The sequence below is a fragment of the Stegastes partitus genome, unplaced genomic scaffold, assembly GCF_000690725.1.
Source record: "Stegastes partitus isolate 25-593 unplaced genomic scaffold, Stegastes_partitus-1.0.2 Scaffold965, whole genome shotgun sequence".
NCBI classification, from domain to species: Eukaryota; Metazoa; Chordata; class Actinopteri; family Pomacentridae; genus Stegastes; species Stegastes partitus.
Window position 1 is genome coordinate 29,741 of NW_007578696.1, and position 9,899 is coordinate 39,639.

Consider the following 9,899-nt stretch of genomic DNA (forward strand, 5'->3'; position numbering starts at 1 on the left):
AGCGAAAATAAAATGTAATAAAAAATAATTCCCACTGAACTTTTTCAATGCTCTTGGGGAAAAAAATGTCTGCCATTATTCAAATATCTTCTGGCATTTAAAAAATATATATACTTAAATGTTTCCTTATTGGTCCAATAAAGGAGAAGTCTGGTGATATTTGATATTTTTCTGTTGTCATATTTTTTCAAAAGACCAAAACCAACAAGGATTTAATCACAATAACAATGAGTCTGAACCTTAACTATAATAAGTATCGTCTGTTTTTAAAGCTGACGGACTTACAGTTTACTTCCATCTGTAAATATTCACTAGAGATTTAAATATAGTAGTAGTCTCTATAGTCTCTAATAAAGGCATCATTTAGTCTATTCTTTACTTTTCTTTTTTGGCATTTGCTAAAAACTACATTGCCCAACTGTTGTAGGTAATTATTTAGTTTTTAAAAACAATTGTAACATCAACCCATGTACAGCATCCAAGAATAAAACCCTTCTTTGCTCTTCAGCAAGCAACAGCACGATTAAATCTTACTAAATAATACAAAAAAAAAGCCTAATGAATACCAGGAGCACATCCTTTCGTCAGATGAGACCAAAATAAATTCCGATAGGATCCAGCATTTTTACTGTGAACCTGGCCAGGGCTACCACAGTGAACGCATTGTCCCAGCAGTGAAGCACGGAGGTGGAAGCGCAATAATACGGGGCTGTACGAGTACAAAAGGTGTTTGTGCTTGTGGATAAACCAAAACACTGGCTGACATGATGACTCCCAGTCTGCAGAATCTTGGCAGAAGAGGAATATTCCAGCATGATAACCATCTAGAAGCACACTGCCAAAAATCACACAAGAGTTTTCTAAAGAAGGAAAAAGTGAAATCTATGCCAAGCCTGTCACTTGACCTGAATCCAACAGAACACCTTCGGGGTATTTTAAACAGAATTGTAGAGCAAAGAGCAGCGGAGAAAAAAAAAAGAGAAAGAGTCTGTGAAGAATGGCAGAACATCTCAATTTGTGTAACACTGGTTTCCTCCGTGCTGAGGAGGATGGAGTCTGACACTAAAAACAAAGGTGGACATATGAAGTATTTGGAAAAGATTAGCCAGTAATGAGAAGTGTGTGATGAATGTTGGCAAGAGAGAACCGCAGACCGTACCTTACAGAAAAATATAGAATACCACCAGCAGGAAACACTGAAATGTCTCCTTTACAGGCGAGGTCTACTTATTAGCCAATAAAACAGCAATGACATGAGTTACAAGATATGATCATTTAATTGCTGATTATCTCTCAGTACAGAAATATTTTCCTTTTTAACATTCGTTCTGTAATTATAGTTGGCAGCATTGTCTTGAAGTGGCATTAAAAGAAATTTCCGGAGTTTAGCAGTGAAACTGCCCACCAGCTTCCCTCAGATAACATTAGTAAGCAAACATGCCATCTTTGTACGATAAACTTTCACAAGACAAATAAATAGCATTCATTTAAATGTAGCACACCAAATTAACGCAAACATTCGAACAAAGAGAATGGGAGAAAATGTGGCAGATATGAATTTTTTTTTTTTGGATTTAAAAAAAAAAAAAAAAAAAAAGAAAAGACATCAGCTTGACTGCTCAACAGAGAAATGATCTGAAGTAGTAAAAAACAAGTGCCCCGAGCTTGACTATCTTAGCAGACACAACACAAAGCAGACGTTCTCCACAGAGCAGCGTTTCACCGCCTGGTTTAATCACAAGTGTTCTCACTGTGTGCTTTAGTTGCAGTTACAAACTACACTGATAAGCGAAAGCGGTTTCCGTTTAATTTCCCTTGCCTGATTTTCCAATTAAGAAAGAAGGAAAAGCAGACAAGTGAAAGATTTCCACACAAGTCACATTAAAATGTTGTATTTTTCTATGAATTCCTTTTGTTTCTCAATGCTCTAATGTACAGTGTTACCAAATAGTTGTTTTCTTTTCAGATGTGCTTACAGGATTTTTCTGGAGAGATTATGAAACAATGTTTGCCAGTCCGGCTTAATACCATGAGACTAAAATAAACCTAACGTCAGATTTTAAAAAAGGAGATCAGACCCTCTCATCCAGTCCTGATTATGTAATTATCATGTATGTGTACATGAAACATTATTGCCTGTCAGGAAAATGCAAAAAAAACACAAGCTTGGATTTATCTGCAAACCTGAACAAAGCCAAGCTTGCTCCACAGATCGGACCAAAACCTGCAGTTACACACATAAAAGTAAATCTACCATCCTTTGAAACAAACACACTAATGAGAATTAAATGTTGTTTTTAAAAAAAAATGTAAAAAGAAAAACAAAACAAAATAAATAAGACAATCAAAAGGACAAACTCAAAATTTGGCAGTTATGCACAATGTCATCTTGTAAACAAAACATAATCACACGGGGAGAGAACGGTCCCGAAATTCTCCTTGTCATCAGGGATCACTGGAGGCAGTGGCTCCATCATTCAGGAGGAAGTGGAATACTGTTTATACTGTACTGATGTCCTCTGCCCTCGACAGTCAGGCTGTTATTCTCTCCAGCTCCTCCCACCGTCAGCTACAACTTGGCTAAATAAACTAAGGGCGATCGAGGGGGCCCTCTGCAGACTACAGAGGTGAATATTCAACGGGCCCATTTACAACTTGATACATGCAAAGATAATTTTTTTTTCTTTCCTCCCTTGTTGAACAGACTACCGGATCCTGGTGAATAGGTTCAGCACTGAGACCGATTCCTAGAAGAAGGAGGGTGACAGAGAAAGGAAGTAAAAACAATATCACAGACAGCAAATTCAAGAGAATGTGAGAAATATAAAGTGATAAAAATCCGTACCTTAGTGGATCTCATCTTACTAAAGACGTTCCAAAACCTAAGTGTTTCATCTCCGGCCCCCGTCACAATGGCCTCCCCGTCAGGTGACATGGCCTGCACAAAACTCATTATTACACACTGAATACACAGAACTGAAATTCATTATGATCAAACTAGCAATCAGGAGTATGAATGAGTAGTGATTTGAGTTCGCCTCTAGCTGGGGTGGCTTTCTTTGAGATGTGCTCTGAGGACACAAGGTGATGCTTAATAAATAAAACCTTATAAAAGTGAGTATGTAAGTAGGTTTATGTTGTCTTGAAGAGAGCACATTTTTCTTTTTGGAACTAAATTTTGTTGTATTTTCCACCAAAAAGAATCATAGTTAGCATCAGTTTTGGTTTACTATTGTAGCTTTGAAGTCATTTTGAGGCAATCTTTAGCATACAGATGTATATACTGACCAGGTAAAGTACTCTGTAGGAGTGTCCCGTAAGTTTGGCCACTTGAGTTAAAGAGGGATACTTCCACACCAGGATCTGGTTCTGGGAATAACCGTGTGTGCTGACCTGCAGAAGACAAACAGGGTTTTTCCAAACATTTACAACACAAGACTTGAAGCAGCGTTCATTGTTAAGGACAGGAGGGAAAGCAGGCGTACTTTATTACTACAAATAGGAATCCTTATGGCTGCATACATACATATAAAGCTGAATTCCTACTATGTGACAGTTACATAAAAACTACAAGAGCACACCACATTACAAGAATATCATCCATTAACATAATCAACTGTGGAGAACTTGAAGCCATGTCAGTCCATATCTGTATAGAGAGATGTATTTAGGCTTCAACAACTGAAAAAAAGGGAATAAAACAGTTTTTCTCAGTCAAAAGTGAAATAATACTCCTTCAATTCAACACATCAAAATTGGGTTTTATTTAGATCCACAATCTTTTTGGATAGCAAGCAAGTCACCAACACATAAGTCTGATCTCAGTATTGGTCCGCATTTAAAAACGGAAACATGTATTTTATTTGACATCGGCGCCGTCCAGTCAAAGACTTATGGTGACTCACCAGTTCGTTGGTGTGCTTGGACCAGGCCAGGTTGCAGACCTGAGATCCAGTGTCGGTGCACTGCAGGGGCTGGCCAGTCAGAGTGTTCCAGAAGCGGATGCAGCGATCGGCGGTGCCGCCTCCAGACGCCAACAGGCCGTGCTGGTGAGGAGACCAGGCGATGGCCTTCACTGCAGCCAAGTGCTCTGTGTACTGCTGCACTGGGAGGACGCTCGAGTGGTTCCACACGAGCAACTGCAGATAGCAAATTTAAGGCAATGTGAGGATAGCAGGCACAGAAATAAGTAAACAGGGATTTTTTGGGGGAGAAAACTGATCCTGGCAGCTGACAGAGGTACCAGTGAAAGTCTCCGTGGGCATACCTTGTTATCATTTCCACCTGAGGCTAGCAGCTGGTGGTCTGTGCTCCACTTTAGCCCACAGACTTCCTGTCGGTGTCCTTGGAGACGGCGCTCTGACTGGAGAGGTGGAGCTCTGATGTCCCGCTGTAGGATCACCCGATCACGACTCCCAGACGACAGCTGGTCCGCATTCCACGCCAAAGCACCTGGCAGCGAAGAACGAAAGGCACATCAAAGGGGAGATGATTCACCGACCGTGAATGAGAGACGTTGCTAAACAACTGCGTGAAAATGAATGAAGTTTGTGATAGTTTAACTACGCAACGTTGTCCGCCTCCATCTCCCCAGACTCTTGACTCACCCACTCTGGCCGTGTGTCCTTCTAGTACAGAGAGCTTCTTCCCTGCGGCTGCATCCCAGATCTGTACATAGCCTTTATGAGTACCCACTGCTACCAGGTTACCCTGAAAATGGAAAGCACACTTTGAATATCACGCTGACGTATGTGTCTAATTGCATGACAGCGGAGAGAGCTCACAAAATCATTTACAACAACAAATAAAACAGGCTAAAACCTGAAACACAGATATTTATAATGTCACCATTTATGGGTTCTCTGAGCTGCAAGGCGGAAGCTTAAAAATAGATTCATTTATGTTTTTAAAGGTTAAAGCAGAGCCTGCACATCAAAATTGCATTTGCATTTTTATTGAATATCAAGTAGCAACCCTGGTCCATGGTGGATTTTCAATGGTCAAACTAAATGAGTCAACTGATTACTTAAAAAAAAAAAGAACAAAATGTTTATATTCAGGCTTAACTATTGCCTCATTTATAAATTTTTTTTTGTTGTCAAGATGACAAAAAAAACTTACCCTCTCCGACCAGCCCACTGAGGTAACAGAGTCTCCCTCTACAGAAAGGTCACAAAGACGTGTCACCTAAAGAGATGAAGGGGAAACAGTAAAAAAAAAAAAGGAGAGGGATTGATATGGACATCCAGGAGGCACTTCAATCACATCCTGCCTATAAATATGTATGACACACAAGCAGTGAAACATTTAATCGACAGATCTAATGTGATTAGAAACACTGTCTGATTGAGAATCAGAATAGTTTTTTTCAGTTCACACACACCTGGCTGGTACAGGCACTCCACAGGTATACACAGGTACCCAGTCCAACACTGAGCACATTCAGAGAGGACCAGTCCACTAAGTTGAGGTAGAAGTCATCTTGAAGCTCTGGAGCATCCAGAACTTTGAAAGGAATTTTGGAAATCTTGCGTGTAGGTTTTCTTGGAGACCGTAGCAGCTTCTGGCTGCAACGCACAATGAAATTTATTAGGACATTTTATTTGAATCTCAAAAAAATGAAACAACATTTAATGAAAGGCAGGAAAAAGTATATTACCTGTTGCTACTGACAGGTGACAGAGAATATGGCGACACTGTGTTTCCATCCTCCTCTGGCAGAGCCCTCTTGGTACTCACAGAATACTGCAAAATACAAACAGATGATGAGCACGTCCCTCATAAAAGGCAGAATGAATACGTCTTACAGATATGTCATCTGGTTTTACACTAAAAAGGCTCCTCTTGGCAGGAGTAGACGGCTGCAGGCGACGATCTTCTGACTGGGGGTCCTGGACTTTCTCAATGCCTGCTCCTAGCAGCTCGTTCTTTAGCAGAGCTGAGTAGGCCAGGCCATCCGCTGAAGACAGACGAAGGGACAGAGGGGGAAATCAAACCAGGCTGTGTAAGTGGTTAAGCTAAAAACGCTGTGCTCCCTCTGCAATTTCTCAGCTCTTGCTCCAATCTCTCAAGATCAGGGAGAATTATTTCACTACGATTTGTTTAGTCCTTATCTCCAGTTTCCATGAGCTTGCCCAGGCTCAGCAAACAAGAGAAGGTCAAATTATAAAGTTTGACTGGAGCAGACACAGATACCTCTGGATATAAGCTGAAAAATGGAAAAAATTCACACTAAAAGTACTGCTACAACAGAGAGGAACAACCATCTGTGGAGCTGAGAATCAAAGGGAAAGTCAAGGCACATCACTATCATGATAACTCATCTGTGATAGCTAAGGTGTATTAATGCAGAATGTCCAGTTTACTTCAGCAACACAGTTCTGACAAACTAAACAGTAAAACAAGGCCAATATCTGAACGTATAAAGAGAAACAGGAAACTGAACCCCCAACCAATTCAGGTACAAAATTAGAGAAAGACGCACAAAGACACATTTTACAAACAGAGATTTCACTCGTCTCCAGCAGCGTTTAATGACAGGTGGAGCTGTGGTCAGCTCTGCTACCTAGTACGGCCACAGCAATGAAGCTCAGCGCAGGTAAACCCTGCTGTGAGGCTGCAGAGGAAATTTATGTTACCATGGTTCAGGGCAGCACAACATGGCTATAATGGACCAACCCGGGCTAGTGGGGAAAAACTCAATTTATGGAGGAAGGATGATGCATTACCTTTGTTGCTGTCGGTGGTGCCATCTTTGGTTTTCCTGTTTTGATTGTGGGACTTTTCAATTTCCTGTGTCAGAAAAAAAATTCGGAAATGATTCTTCTCAACCCAATATGTAAACTTGATGTGTAAAAGCACTTACAGAAAAAAAAAAAAAAAAGAAAAACGGAAAGAAGCATTCTAAAGGATTACAACACTTTGATCTTGAGAACATTGCTCTTTTGGCAGGACTGACAGCGGAGTCCTGGATGAGTTGCAGCAGACTCACATTAATGCGGTGGAAGTTGACACTCCAGTTGGCTCCAGCCCGGGAGGGAATGAAGCGATCACCATGCTTGCTAGGGGAGGACAGTGGGGAGCTGGTGGGTGTCAGAGATCGCACCGCTCCTACAGCTTTCTACACGAAGGAAGAGAGGAGAGAGCATTTTCTGACTGGAGGCCAGACGCAAGCAAGTCTTGGACAGTGATTTGAAAACTTGATAACAAAGCAGGAGGATAATTTAGGTGGCAGATGGTGCATTTGTTTGAGCTGTTAATGACAGGAGGCAGCATTCACAAAACCCAGTCATTTGGCCGGTAAGGTCTTGTTTTCGCTCAACACCCGTGACACTGTCAAATGACTTGCCTGTTAACCCTCTGAACCCCGAAACCCGCCAGCTTAACATCGTGTCACCTACCAAAATCACTGTGTTCTACATTCTATCATTTAAAATTTACCAAACATGAACTGTTGCTCTAACTAGATTCTGTAAAAAAAATAAAATAAAAGGCTACACTCAGTAATACAGCTTTTAAGCCATTCGTGACTGAGCTGCGACCACAGTCACATAGGAAACTTTTCTGGGGCTTTTTTGGCTGAACTGTGTGGAGAAAGAGTTTTGTTGATCATTTATTCACGTAATCTGTCTTGTCCATTATTTACTTATGCAATCTGTGTGGTCATTATTTATAGACATGCGTGGGTTTTAATTACTCGTATGCTTGTGTTTTGCTGATGCTCAGTCATAAGTCCAGTCAATGTTTTACTAACATATATACATTAGCCTCTTGCTGTATTCTCAACACTCTGGAGACAAAGAAAGAGGCAAAAACATGGTTCATGGATCATGTAAATCAATTAAAACTGGCAGACTAAGGAAACACACCAACGTGAGACCCATTAAATTAAATCTGTGTCAGCATTACAAGAAGTTTGTTATGTGGGCGACAACTCATATAAAGTGGACCATTTGAATTTGGCCGCGGTGTGACTGTTGAATGATCCAGAGGAATGTTGCTTATGGGAGAAAAATACATAAAGCTTGTTTCCAGAGGAACAGGCAACTCATATGTGTTATTGCAAATATTTCCATTAAAATGTATTTAAAAAGCTTGTTGAATGAGGAGTGGCACTAATTCGATGGTTGACTGGGTACGCTTGCACAGGTGAATCCAATAGAACCCAGAAAGGACGCTCTTCTGTTTGCAAGTCATTACTCAAAATCTGAAATTTCCATAACAAAGTGTCAGGGTTGAGCTGTTTCCATAGAAGAGCAGGACTTTAAACTGCAATAAAAATAATCCCACAGAAAGCAAAATCTGGCAGGGGCAAAAAAAAAAAACAGCCAGAAACTGCTTAGGATTCAGAAGGTTGAACCATTTTCTCTTTTAACACAGAGAGTAACGCCCTCTCCTCCCAAATTAAGTCCTTTGCTTGTTTACAAGTTAATAACTGTCTTTAGATGGAGCTATGATCATTCTATAGTCACCATAATGGCCTAATCGTACTATTCACACAGCTTCAGGTGCAAGACTTAACTGTCTGTTCTTTACAGTCTTGACTAGATGAGGCGATTTTTTTTGGGAGCAAGTGATTTAAGAGCAGCTATTTTAAGTACAAGGACAGTGACGGAAGAGACAAATATAAAAACAAAAAGCATCAAGGGCGTGAATATTTACTTACTATGGGGCTTGCATTCTCATTCTGGATATTGATCTGTCTGAGCAACCTGCACTCATAGTCCTGATCCATGATGCCTGAAAACAGGATAATAAAACAATAAAATTATACCACAAACAAAACATACAAAAACATAAACGGATTATCAAAACATTGTTAGCAATTATGTGAAGAGCATTAACCAATACTGTTTAAGCAATACAGTAATCTGACATCACACAATGTATCACGTATTTGCTGTTCGGCAGAGAAACCAGAAACAATTCCGTAGATATTAACCGCGTTTACCTGGATGCTAATAAAAAGACAAAGTCAACAGTCACCAACAGAACGCAGATAAGCGTCGCTTTACGGTCGTAAATTAAGCAACACAACTCGAACACAGTCCACAGCTTTAAAACCCTCCAAAAAGAGTACAAAGGAAACCCCAGTGCGTATTTAAACTTTAGACTCGACTGTTTATTTCTCATTAAATCTGTTGACAATGACAGTAGTTACAGTGTACCTGATCAGCTGCGGCTGGGCTCAGTCTAACATGCTAACAACAGCACTTCAATTATCTTTGTGAAAACTAGAAATTCGTGGCTATAGAATCATTATAGCAGCAGGCATTTACTTGTATGTTCCACGAAACAAGAACAGTCGTGGTGGCTGTCGCTGATCTATAATCGTAGCAGTGAAATGAATCAAAAACCAAATAATCCAATTACCCAGAACACAGAGCTATGCTAATGCTAACGCTAGCTCAGCTGGCTGACCTAACGTAAGATAAGCTAGCTGTCCGGCTAATGCACTGGTAATATTGTTTGTTCACAATCTTCACGGGATTTAACTCTTACCTCTCCCCGATAAGCCCTTCCCCTTCGCGCGTTGTTAAATGACTTTCCTTGGCGGTTCCAATTCTGGTGGAATTGTTTCGTTTTATGTTTTTTACGTTTAAAAAGAAAACATACAAAATACAAATGTTTTCTTTTGCCGAGCATTCAATTTGGGTTCGCTAAGCACCACGGGAAGGACGTGACGTCGCTGTTTTTGAATCACACATTTGGCGTTGCTAAGGAAACGTGTCACACACAGCGCCTCCTCTGCTCCCTGCTGTTAAACATTGTAGCAGTCACTACTGTGACTGTATGTTAGCACCACAGACTGTATGCTAGCACCATAGACTGTATGTTAGCAGCACAGACTGTATGTTAGCACCCTAGACTGTGTTAGCACCATAGACTGCATTCTAGTA

General features: G+C 40.6%; 1 protein-coding gene across 1 annotated transcript; it reads right to left on the reverse strand.

Moving 5' to 3' along the window:
• Positions 1–1,254: 1,254 nt before the first annotated feature.
• On the reverse strand, positions 1,255–9,671 carry LOC103366676 (fizzy-related protein homolog). The gene is made up of 14 exons (XM_008294461.1): positions 9,502–9,671; positions 8,666–8,739; positions 6,992–7,120; positions 6,729–6,792; positions 5,829–5,959; positions 5,660–5,745; positions 5,384–5,567; positions 5,122–5,187; positions 4,608–4,710; positions 4,268–4,452; positions 3,906–4,139; positions 3,289–3,393; positions 2,846–2,938; positions 1,255–2,747 (listed from the first exon to the last, which is right to left on the reverse strand). Exons 2-14 carry the CDS (start codon positions 8,732–8,734, stop codon positions 2,706–2,708), a joined length of 1,491 nt encoding a protein of 496 aa, XP_008292683.1. The 5' UTR covers positions 8,735–8,739; positions 9,502–9,671; the 3' UTR covers positions 1,255–2,705.
• Between the last annotated feature and the right edge of the window lie 228 nt (positions 9,672–9,899).

What these genes read in the sequence shown, in the direction of transcription:
- LOC103366676 (XM_008294461.1), bottom strand. Translation starts at nt 8,734, where the DNA reads ATGGATCAGGACTATGAGTGCAGGTTGCTCAGACAGATCAATATCCAG. An exon ending in CCAAGAGGAGCCTTTTTAGT is followed by an intron (nt 5,746 to 5,828) that starts GTAAAACCAGAT and finishes TGTATTTTGCAG; the next exon opens with TATTCTGTGAGTACCAAGAG. An exon ending in CAGGTGGAAATGATAACAAG is followed by an intron (nt 4,140 to 4,267) that starts GTATGCCCACGG and finishes TGCTATCTGCAG; the next exon opens with TTGCTCGTGTGGAACCACTC.